The sequence below is a fragment of the Benincasa hispida genome, chromosome 3 (genome assembly GCF_027475165.1).
Source record: "Benincasa hispida cultivar pf3 chromosome 3, pf3_genome.v1.1, whole genome shotgun sequence".
NCBI lineage: Eukaryota > Viridiplantae > Streptophyta > Magnoliopsida > Cucurbitales > Cucurbitaceae > Benincasa > Benincasa hispida.
The window spans coordinates 2,711,342-2,724,202 of NC_143480.1; the positions used below are offsets into that span (position 1 = coordinate 2,711,342).

The 12,861-nt window shown below is 31.2% G+C and overlaps 2 protein-coding genes and 1 non-coding gene across 3 annotated transcripts; 2 read left to right on the plus strand and 1 right to left on the minus strand.

The window, feature by feature from the left end:
• The first annotated feature begins 5,637 nt into the window (after positions 1 to 5,637).
• Positions 5,638 to 6,890, plus strand: LOC120074197 (putative germin-like protein 2-1). Its single transcript, XM_039027248.2, has 2 exons — positions 5,638 to 5,794; positions 6,098 to 6,890. The coding sequence occupies exons 1-2, from the start codon at positions 5,680 to 5,682 to the stop codon at positions 6,631 to 6,633; spliced, it is 651 nt and encodes a 216-aa protein (XP_038883176.2). The 5' UTR covers positions 5,638 to 5,679; the 3' UTR covers positions 6,634 to 6,890.
• Positions 6,891 to 7,239: 349 nt separating this feature from the next.
• TRNAK-CUU (transfer RNA lysine (anticodon CUU)) lies at positions 7,240 to 7,312 on the minus strand. Its single transcript has one exon. It is a non-coding gene; the product is annotated as a tRNA-Lys (tRNA).
• A 3,340-nt stretch (positions 7,313 to 10,652) lies between these two features.
• On the plus strand, positions 10,653 to 11,657 carry LOC120073071 (putative germin-like protein 2-1). Its single transcript, XM_090312121.1, has 2 exons — positions 10,653 to 10,813; positions 10,929 to 11,657. The coding sequence occupies exons 1-2, from the start codon at positions 10,702 to 10,704 to the stop codon at positions 11,462 to 11,464; spliced, it is 648 nt and encodes a 215-aa protein (XP_090168247.1). The 5' UTR covers positions 10,653 to 10,701; the 3' UTR covers positions 11,465 to 11,657.
• Positions 11,658 to 12,861: the final 1,204 nt, after the last annotated feature.

Below are 12,861 nucleotides of genomic sequence, written 5' to 3' on the forward strand. Positions count from 1 at the left end.
TTGAGGAGAGGTGTGAGGACATGAGAGATGGAAATACAACCCATTAACCTTGCAAAAATCCCAAAACATGTGATTATCAAACTCCCATCCATTATCATACTGAAATGTTTTAATTTCCCTTTCAAATTTAGTACAGATAAGAGCCCGAAATTCCAAAAAAATGGAGAAAGCTTGAGATTTTTTAGAGAATGAAAACGTCCATAGAAACTTAGTGTAATCATCCAGCAAAATCATATAATAACGATGCCCAGAGGAACTCAACATAGGAGATGACCATAAATCACTATGAATAATGTTAAAAAGCATAACAATACATGATGTAGAAAACTCAAATGGCAATTTAATATGTTTTTTAAGAGGACAAGAAGAACAAACAGACGATGAATGAGAACACTCAATAAATTTATTTTTCCTAAGATAATAAAAAACAGGAGCACTAGAGTGACCCAAGCATTCATGACACAATGAGGATACCAATGCTGTAAAGCTAGATGATGTAAGGGGTGGATGGACGGTGGTGGTGACCGGATAAAGTGTCCAGCGACTCTTACACCTCACTAGACAAATTCCCGTCCGAAATCCTTCACGGAGAACCCAAAAGGATCAAATTCAATCGTGACCTAGTTATCAGTAGTAAACTTACGAACTAACACTAAGTTCTTAATAAGTTAAGGGGCATGGAGAACATTTTTCAAGGCCAAAGAAGGGAGAGGGGAGGGAAGATGTGTTTGCCCATAACCATAAACCAGAATGGAATAGCAACTACCAACAATTATATTACGATTATTGCTCAAATTAAAATAAGATGTGAGAGTACCTAGTGCGGAAGTCATATGAGAGGTGTCTTCTGTGTCCATGTACCAGTTCGCATCTGGAGGTTTAAGGCCAAGAGTGCGCATCACTTGCTCAATATCAGTGGATGTAGGAGGAGTAGTAGCAGTATAGGCCTATTGTGGACGAGACCTCAACACACCCGTAGAGGCTGTGAATGCGGCAGAACAGACTGAGCCCATTGTGAGGACGAGTATGGACATGGAGGGATGGCCCACTGTTGCCACGACCATGTTTCTAAGGGTGGTATCCATTGAGAATGGGGACGAGTCCCTAAAGGCTGTCTGTTCCAACTTGATTATTACAATTGCCACTAGTACTGCCTTTGCCATTGTTCCGACCATTACCACGAGATCGTCCCTCTCTCCCCCCAATTGCGATTATGTCCACCTTTCTTCCCAGTATTCTGCCCATGATTGGAAGGACATGAGGCAGAAAGAGATGGAATCTCCTCGGACTCTCGAATAACCATGGTAGCATGAGAAACAGTGCCAACGACTGCTTTCTTTGCAAAACCTGCTTCCTCAAGAATGAGCATGGACCGAGCTTGATAAAACTAAGGGAGAGAAGCACTTTGGCGAATAAGAATAGCAACTCTATCGTAGGCCTCAGTAGATTGGCAATGATTTACAACACAAGCCGATCATTCGTTATTGGAGCGCCAACATTCTTAAGCTGATCGGATAAACTCTTGAGGCGCTGGCAATAAATGAGGCGTTCGAAAAATCCTCCATGTTGGTATGAGAAAACTCTTGTTCAAGAGTGACCACCCAAGAGTTTTTGGTATCTTAGAATATATCATGCAACCTATTCTAAGCCTCCATTGCCGTAGCATCAGGTTCCAGAACAGTGTGCAACAAGTCATAGGAGATCATTGCATAAATCCATTGAAGGACGATAGCATCCAAAGTCAACCAAAGCCCCTTCTCCTTGTCAATTTGGGGCACATTCTCTTTGTCTCTGGCTAGAGAAATAATGTGATGAAGGACCCAATGAAAGTGCGCATGAATCTTAAACAACTTTGCCTAAGTCGCATACTGAACATTCTCCATTTCCAGAATAATGGAAATATGGTTTTTGATATTGGATACTGCAAGAGTAGGATGAAACAGATGCTTGGAGTCGGTCATTGCGGCTGTTTATAGACTAGGACAAAACACTGCAGAGTAGACATAAGATGTCGAGTAGAAATAAACACAATAAACAACAGAAAACCCACAACTTGGCAGACCACAAATCCTAATGCCAGAGTAATCAGGAACTACACACACGACCACGAGATCGTTGACGAAGTGAAGCATCGAACCAGAACAAAGACGATTGGTGATGGATTGTTGGTGGCAGCTCGAGTGGGTTGCTGGACCATATCAGAGGAAATCAGATGGAGTTGGATCGAATTTGTGGCCCGTGGTGGAGGATCGGTAGAGGAAGACTGGATCGAAGTTGGCGGCGGCTCGGACGCAAGATCAGAACCAAGCAGGTCCGATTTTTTGGATCCAAGAATCTAGAGGCAAGCGGCTCGGATGCAACCGTTCGACTCAAACGCAAGAGAAGACAGGGCAACAACAGTGAATGTGCGAAACTGGTGGCGTGACAGTTGCTCGGATGCAAGACCAGGAGAAATCGACGCCGGCAAGCTGTCAGCATGAAGACCAGGGAGGCGTGGCTGAAAAAAAAGTGAAAAATAACTAGAAAATAAGGTAACCTAGTATGATACGATGTAAGACAATTCATGTCTTTTCCATTAGTATTAATCTCATATTTATACAAAAGGATTTAAAAATATTACGTAAAATAAGGAACTAATAAACAAACCACAGTTACACACATCCTATATTTACATAATAAATGTCTATTCTAGCATAAGTATCTTCTTTATAAATGTTTACAATTATATTCCACTAGAATTGATTCTCAAATCTTATGTGCAACAAACCTCAATTCATAGAGTTCAATCAAAACGTTCAACTTCTCCATAGAAATTATATGGATATTTTGAATGGAAATGAACAATTGCACCATCAAGAATGCTCATTGTATATCATATCACAAATCAAGAAAGATGATAATAATTACTATAAGCCACTATTCTCTCACTCTCACCTAGTATCATTTTTTTGAAGAAAAGAATAATATATGACAAAATACCTCTTAATTCATAAGGATTGAGCTAAATGTCTAGTTAATTTATGAACTTTCAAAATATGCCTTTTAATCTCGAAGTTTTGAAAAATAGTTCTAAATGATTATTGAGTTAAAGTAAATACTTAGTTTAACAAAAATAAGATGACCAATTTTAAATAACTAGACAAATTTTATAATTTTTTATTGACATGACATTATTATTATTATTATTATTATTTTGCTGTTCAGTATTCAGCTTTTCAGTTCTCACTCTTCTTTTCTTTATCTCTCCATTATTTTCTCCTCGGTGGTTACCATTAATCTTCTCGTCGTCACTCTTCTTTTGAATTGTTAAAAGGAAAATGAAAAACAGAAACAAACCGTTTTTGAAAATCGTTTTTCGTTTGTAGTCTGGTAGCAAGGATGGTTACTCGCATCCCAAGGTTGTGGGAATAATTCCCAATCATTGATATATTTATTTAGTTCTCATTTTTCATTTTAATAAGTATACCTTGATTTTTAAAAAATTCAAAATTCGAACTTTTTATAAGATTTTTTTTTTTTTTAAATGACTCAATATTAATGGAAAGATATGCTTTTTTCACAAAGGATATTAATAAATTACAACTATTATTATTGTTTTCTTATATTTTGACAATATATTTATTTTTGTTTATCTTTCTTCATTTCATTTGTTATTAATCCCTGCGTTTATATTGATAATGGTTTATCAATGTGGATTTTTAAAAAAAATAAAAAAAAATTAATTTTATAACTATGCATATTAGATAGAAAATTATGGTAAAAATAACTTAATTTTATTTTAATTTTAGCAAACATGTTTTTTATTTTTAATTTTCAAAAAACAGAAAACCAAAAATAGTTTCGATTTTTGTTTTTTAAAACAAACAGCCAAATCAGTTCAAATTACAGCTGAAAATCAAGCAATGTAATCACTCTCAAAACGACAGTAAGGACACAAAAACATCCAACCAAATAAAGAATTAAAGATTAATTTTTAATTAATTTGGTCGTCCACAAATATATAGATAAATGTGTTATTTAATAGTATATTATTTGAAGATTAAATATAGGCTACCCTGTTTGAGTTTCATTACTAGCTAATCTAATTAATTGATATTAAAATAAAATTTTGGTGTCAACATATAGTTCAACTCGCATGAATATGTATTATTAACTTTGAGATTTGAGGTTAAATTTTTTTAATCCACATATTATTAAAAAAAAAAAAGAACATTTTCGTGGGTTAAAAAAAAAAATTCGTTTCCATTCTTTCTCAATCAATTAATACGATAGTTAGTTGCATGTAATTTTGATAGAAAGAGAGTTTTTAAAGACCTGCTTGGTAGGCAATTTGGAAACAAAATTTTGAAAATAAGAGATTCAAAGAAAACAAAGCTGTATTTCATTTTCAGATGTGTGTTTTATACCAGATTAAGAAATTAAATTTCAATTTAAACAACTTTTAAAAATATGTTTGAAAATATATTTAGCTACTCACTAAATACAAACCATTACTAATTAATTTCTAACTTTTTTTCTGTTAAATTTTTTGTGTAATTATTATTTTATAATATCAGGTAATATATTACATATTTTAAAGTTAACAAAAATAATTGAGTTTATAACATGAAATATATATCTATTATTATTTTTTTTTTATCATTTTTAATATAATTTTATACTTTAAAATTTGGATATACTAAAAACATAAAAAAAGAAAGTTGTTTTTAGAATTATATTATCTAGATTATGATTCGAAAATAAAATTCAGACGAGTAACTAATATATATTCACTGGATTTAATAAATATGAAAACATAAAACAGAATGTGAATTACGTACCAAACACAAATCATAAAAGATTTAAAATTTCAGCTATTATTTCTGTTGCCATCATTACAATGATATAATAAAATGATGTTGGCTGTTTCTTTAAGATCGAATAATAAGCATAATGGATGTGCCAAATGTTACATTTTGCGTGTCTACCATGATGTCATTTCACATATACAAAACTTGGCTGAATTTGTTTCGTAGCATATTGTATTCGTCTGTGTTTGGTCGAAGAATAAAAATGAATTTCTAATACAAAATTTTCTATTTAATCCCTTTTTTGACATATTATTTTTCAAACACATATTTTATGTTAATTGAACTTAAATTATTAATCTTCCTTTTAATTGAAATATATTTTTGTTTTTGAACTTATACCCGCAATTGTTATATAATTTGATCAGTAAAAAAAGGAAATATGCGTATTAAACGAAAGCGTCTCTTCATTTTTGTTCAAAGTATTGAATTAGTCTAACTAATGTTATATTAGATTATTATAATAAGTTGTTTACTACAAACCAGAGAAGTGAATTGACCAAGCAACCAACTGACCATTTAAATTAAAAGTTGAGCTAAGTTTGGAGCTTTCCATGCATTTTGTTTAGCCGGTGCCTTATCCTTAAACCATAACACTAATATATAAAATCAAAACATTAGAAATAATTATACAATAATATTCTTTGTACCAACTCAACAAAACTATTTCAGTATCATATTAACCTCTCTCCCACGTTAATTAATTAAACATTTAATTAATTAATTAATTAATTTAAGCCTGATCTCATTATCCCTATAAAATCAGCTTCATGGCTTCCTCAAGCTCTTCACCTCCAAAAATTGTATTAGCTAATTAATCATCTCTAAGAATATGGCTTCTTCTCAACTTCTCATTTTAGCACTTTTTGTTGCCACTTCTTCTCTTGTTATTGCATCTGATCCAAGCCCTCTTCAAGATTTTTGTGTTGCTGATCTCAATAGTGCAGGTATAAATATTTAGTTTATTTGTTTTGTTATGCTTTCCCTACTATATTTTCAAAAACATATATATATTTGTTGGTTTTGGAATTTGATTAACAATACAAATGTTTCATTAGAAGAAAAATTGAAAAAATATACATAAATTTTAGAAAACAAAAAACATGAAACGAAATTGTTATTGGATGGAGTTTCTAGCAAATCACCTTACAATGAATAATATATATTTACATATTCTTAATCTATCGTAAAATGTGTAGGTTAATAATGGGGTTTGATGTATAAGTTGTTTATTTGTTATGATTTTGCAGTGAAAGTGAACGGTGTGGTGTGCAAAGACCCCAAGGTTGTGAGTATGGATGATTTCTTCTTTAGTGGGCTCGACAAAGCAGGCAACACATCGAACCCAAATGGATCTAAAGTAACTGCAGTGAATGTGATGCAAATCCCTGGGCTCAACACTCTAGGCATCTCTTTAGCTCGTGTGGACTATGCTCCATGGGGCATCAACCCTCCCCATACGCACCCGCGTGCCACCGAGATCTTGACAGTCCTTGAAGGCACTCTTCTAGTCGGCTTTGTCACCTCCAACACCGAGAATCGTCTCTTTACCAAGGTGCTATACAAGGGAGATGTGTTTGTGTTTCCCGTTGGACTCATTCATTTTCAACAGAACATCGGATACGGACCTGCAGTGGCTCTAGCCGCACTCAGTAGCCAGAACCCCGGTGTCATCACCATTGCAAATGCAGTGTTTGGGTCTAACCCTGATATTCCGGCCAACATTTTGGCCAAAGCTTTCCAAGTTGATGAGGCCACAATCACGAAGATTCAGGCTAAGTTCTAAGGTTTTCATATATAGTCTTGTTTAATGTGTTACGACCAATTAGGGTTTTCTTTGCAATAAAATATGAGTGTACGTGGCGTGTGAAGAGTGGTGTAGAGGTTGTTTTTCATTTCTTTTCTTGTTTCGATTCTTGTCGGTCAAATTTGTCTATTGTCTTAAGTTGTTCTTTATTATTAATATTATTATTTTGATTGGAATTGTTGTTTTGCTTGGTCTGAATATTTTGTACGTTGAATAAAAATTGATTGATTATTTTATACTTTATTGTTATTATTTCAGCTGATCAATGAGGGTGATTAATAATTCTAACCGCCTAAAAATACAAAATAAGTAAAGCCATATCACTTATGAAATAATTCAAAATATTTAATTTATATTTAAAGCTTACTTGTTTTTAATACAACAATTAAATATCGAATCTTGAAAAGAAAGACCATGCCAAAAATTACCAATATGGCTTTGACAAATATTTAAATATTACTTTAATTTGGTTGAACTTGAATTCACAATAATTCTAAATTTGTTATCTTCCTGAAAAGAATTTCTTATTGGTAAACTTTTATTTTCTCAACAATATGTGATGGAGAAAATAAAAAGAAAAAAAAACGCCCACCGTGGGGTTCGAACCCACGACCACAAGGTTAAGAGCCTTGCGCTCTACCGACTGAGCTAGACGGGCTGTTGACCTGAAAAGTCAAATAGTAATTATTTGTAAAATTACGCTCACAATCTATCAGCTAATACAATCTTCTGCATGGCTTAAACTAACTTTGAAATATCAAAATAATTATTTGAGGTTGGTGTAGCCTTTAAAAATAATACCTAGTAGTATATAGAATATATACAGTCTCACACTAAAATTCCCCAGTTCGGTCCTGGGCAATCAACATTACATGTGTATTTTTTTTCTTTCTTCTATTTATTTTTTTTTTTAAAAGCCAACTTTTAAACAACATTTTCTTTATAATATTAATGAATAAAGTCAGAAATAGAGTTTAATTACAAGAAATTTGAAATTAGTTTAAGAAAATTTGCCCTAGAAAAATTTAACAAAAAAATTTATCTCTAAATAGAATAAAACAAATTAAAGGAGTCAACATAAACAAAGTTTAATTATTCAAGACTTATATTAACTTTTAAACAAAAAATTGTGACACATTCATTGTTGTTAGATGATATAATACTAAATTTAGCAAAGTAAGTGAAAACTAATTAAGAAGAATTGTGTACTGCAATACAATGAGAGTATCGTTCTCAATTTGTTCACATTATAATTTTGCATTCATAAATATTAATTTAATGATAATAAACTCTCATAATTTTTAAAAAAAATTTCAAGAGACAACTAAATAATGAAAATAGTATCCATATAAAAAAAAAATTCTTACCAAAGTGAAAGGATAAGATGCACAAAAGTTTTAAAATTTTTCCAAATATAAAAAAGAAACAAATATACAATACAAAGATTTTATCAAATTTCAAATGCCTAGAATTTGCGGTCATTTTTCCTTTGTTGAGTTTAACAAAATTTGTAGAAGTAATCCAACCATCAATATTTGATATACTAATATATATCTTATATTATTCAATTATATTTGGATTGACTCACCTATAGGCCTCTTTTATATATTTGTCTTTTATGATTCAATAATCCTAAGTTATTAATACAAAGAATTTATTGAATTTCAAATATCTAGACTTTTTTTCAAATGATCTTTTTATTTATTTATTTCGTTGAATTGAGAAAGTTAGAATTTTAATATTTAGGTCTTATTTAGTAATCATTTGATTTTTTTCTTTTTAAAGATTAAGTCTATAAATACTACTTTTACTTCTAAATTTTCTTTCTTTTGTTATATACTTTTTACCAAGTGTTTAAAAAACATAACAAATTTTGAAAATAACTAAAAAAAGTAGATTTTAGAAAAGTTGTTTTTGGAATTTAGCTAAGAATTCAACTATTGTACTTCGGAAAGATGCAAATCATGTTAAGAAATTGAGAGGAAATAGACTTAATTTACAAAAACCAAATTGTTCCCAAACGAGACTTTTAACCTTTTGGTTAAAAATATATATAATTTTAACTAGTTGAGCTATGTTTCTGACCAAACTCTTTTATCCTTAATTATGTTTTGTTTTCACAATTATATATACAAAAAAAAAGCAGACCTGATTATTGAAAATATTGTTGAAGCCTAAATTTTGTATCCAAAACTTACATAAAGACTAACATTATATATTAATACATATTTCTAGGTATTATTATTAACTTATCGAACAAATGTCAAAGTAAGTGCACAACTCAACAACGACAATAGTAATAAGCATATACCTTTATCCTTAAGATCGAAAGTTTAAACCTTCATAATCTACTTATGATACTTATAAAAAGATAAGAAAAAAAAAATACAATTTTGGTCCCTAGGTCTTAGATGTAGTTTCTATTTAGTCCCTAAATTTTCAAAAGCTATACATTTAGTCTTTAAGTTTTGAATTTTGTTTCAGTTTAGTCCCTACATTTCAAAATGTTATAATTTTACCATTGAGATTTGAGTTTTGTTTCAATTTGATCCCTAGGTTTCAAGATTTTACATTTTTAACCTCAAGTTTTCATTAAATACTCACTTTCAATCATTGACGTTAATTTCTATTGATTAATTTAAAATAATATGAAGTGAAAATTTTAATTTAATTTTAAAAGTGATAAATATAGTCAAACTTAATTAATTATAATGCTTTTAATTAATGATTTGTAATTTATCAACATAAATCAATGTTAAAAATAGAAAAGGAGTATTTAGTGAATAATCGAGGTTAAAAATATAAATTTCAAAACATAGGGACCAAATTAAAATAAAACTTTAATGTCAAAAGTAAAATTGTAATATTTTGAACTTAAATATTAAAATGAAACAAAATTTTTTAACTAAATTTGTAATTTTTTGAAATCTAAAGACTAAATAGAAACTAAACTAGTTTTAGAGATCTGAAAGATATTTTTTCTAAAAAAAAAAAAAAATAAACTTATCAAACTGACCAATGTTGCAATATCTTGGAATGAAGTAAAAGAATAATCTATTCATTCGTTCATTCGCAGGGTAAGAATTTGTGTAGAAAAGTGATCAAAATTGTCTTCTATTATTATTCGTTCAACATTTTACCTTTTTTATAAAAGATATAATATTTTTTTTAACTAATTGAGCTATGCTTAAGTTGAACGATCTCTTTTATCCTTAATTATGTTTCTTTTTCACAATCCTGTACAAAATCTTTTATATATATAAAAGAAGCACACACACGTATTAAAATATATTGTTGAAGCCTAAATTTTGATCCAAAACTTACATAAAAACTAACATTATATATTTCAAGGTATTGTTATTAATTTATGATAATAGTGTAGTACATATTTTTATTCTTACGATTTAGAAGTTTAAATCTTCATACTTCACTTTCGATATTTATAAAAAATAATAATAAACTTATCAAACCAACGACATGAAAAAGTTGAAATGTTCATCTAAAATCAGTTTATCGAAACAAAAAAATTTCAACCACCAAATCATGGAAGCATTCAAATAATTCAATAAAAGTAAGTCAAATAAATTAGGCATTTATTTTAATTATTTGGTTTAAGTGTTTGACCATAATTCATATATACTTTTAACCCTGTGGATGTGGATATATCCTCTCTACTCACTACAATACTAAGTCTGATCCCTCTTGAACTCAGTCTTCATCCAAACCAAAATTAATAAACAATTAAATTATAAAGAAAACAATATATATATTCATAGTCTTACAAATGTGAAATCTCTCTAATTTGATTAATTTCCTGCCCTTACCTTACAAGTTTGATCAACTCCAACATTATTATTATTATTATTATTTTACTATTTCAAAAGGAAAATGTGTGTTTGTTTTAAGTTACTACCAAAATACTTAAGCCCGCCATTAATTATTAAATCTCGGTAATTGATCTATAAATAGAGCTTCCAATCGTTAATCCATTCATAAATCCAAACCAAAGCATCTATACCCTTAACTTTCTTAACAATATCATTAGCAATGGCCGCTCGAGTTTTCTTTCTCACCTTCCTTGCAATTACTTGTTCCATTGCATTGGCATCAGATCCTAGCCCACTTCAAGATTTTTGTGTGGCAGATCCAAACAATCCAGGTTAGTATATATTCTTAAATTATTCCTAGCTTTATGTCGTCCTAATAACATTGAATCTACTAGTTTCTAATTACTTTACTAATATTTTGCCATATGATTTTGTAATGACCTCCAGTGAAAGTGAATGGTGCGGTTTGCAAGGATCCCAATGTTGTGGAAGCTAAAGACTTCTTCATGAGTGGGTTGAATGTGGCAGGTGACACTAATAACCCTGTTGGCTCTGCAGTAACTCCTGCCAACGTTGTCCAAATCCCAGGGCTCAACACACTTGGCATCTCTATGGTTCGCATTGACTATGCCCCATGGGGAATCAACGCTCCCCACACCCACCCTCGTGCCACTGAAATTCTGACTGTCCTTGAAGGCACACTCTTGGTGGGCTTTGTCACCTCCAACCCAGAAAACCGTCTCATTACCAAGACATTGAACAAGGGCGATGTCTTCGTCTTTCCCATTGGACTAGTTCACTTTCAACAAAACATCGGCTATGGCCCTGCAGTTGCCATTGCAGCTTTAAGTAGTCAAAATCCAGGTGTTATTACTATTGCTAATGCTGTTTTTGGTTCAAAGCCCGACATTCCAACCAATATCCTTGCAAAGGCTTTTCAAACTGATCCTGCTACAATAGCCACCATTCAGTCAAAGTTTTAGAAAAATACCTATTATGACACATTAGATACTGAGGTCTTGTTTTAATTCTTTATACATGCTACTTTTCTTTCGTATTCCTCGTGTAATTTTATTTTCACTGGAATTTCTTTTGAAGTTTAATTCATCGTTGTATTCATTCTGTGTCCATCTATTAAATTAGACCCTTCTTCTTAACAATAATTTCTTCTTTAAAGTTTATGGCAGTTTCCTTCGGATCTCTTAGTTATCATCTTTAATCTTTTTAAAAGAAATATATATATTCTTAAGCTAAATCTCAAAAGCAACTAAAATATGAAATATAAATAAACTATTGTATGATTTTAATATTTCTTCAAAAAATATTTAAATTCTTAAACTAAATAAGAAAAATGTTACTATTTGGACACCATGTGATAAGAAAATCACGTGTTTCATATTTGATAGTTGAATTTCCAAACCTAGAGACAATTTGGACATAAATTTCAAGCCTTGTGTATAAAACTATTATTTATCATAATTGTGTTGAGGTTGATGCCATAAATTTTGCAGGGTCATATTATTTGTAAACCTTGTATGAAAAAATATTTATGTGATCAATGATATTTAATATTTTATTCACTTTGTCTATGAAATATATGATATTTTAATTGCATTAACCTCAAACCAATAAACTAACATCCATGGTTATCGTTGTAACTTAAACATGTTTTTAGAGTGATAATTTGCAGAAATGCCAGTTATTATAGGCCTTTTATTTAGAATTATGAGGGCTAACAGGTAGAAAACGCAGTGATTATACTTAGAATTTGTGAAAAATCGAGTTTTGCATCGATAAGCACCTAAAACCTCACTGACCCAATATTATGTGTTATTCTATGCCAAAGTGTTTATTTTTGTAGCTACCACAGGAATCAAACGCATGCGCTGAAGCCAGAAGACCGTAAAAGACGAACGCAAACGGCAACCCCATGCGTCCAACATACGGAAGTTGCGGTAAACGCATGCGTCCAACGCATGGAGAACACGGTGAATAAATAGAGATTGCGGCCACGGAGTGACAACCATAATAGAAGATCGCCAGATGGGTAGAACGCATTGATAACTTCAGCTAAATTAAGCTCAGACGTATACCTTGGGAGTATCAACAAGATAAGGCAAGGTGACAATGCCTATACCGCGACAAAAGCAGCAGTGAGCCATACCTTCATCATTACAGCTGTTGATGTCTAAACTCTATAAATAGCCGTTGAGACCTTCATTCTAAGACATCCGAGCTTCTGCCTCAAGGCAGAAGTTTATGATCACAGATGAGAGCTAGAGAGAGATTTCCAGTGAGAATTCTTCATCTTCATAACCCAGACCGAGTGACAATCGGAGCATTCGTCAAATATAGAGCTCGAGAGAGACATCTCTACCAT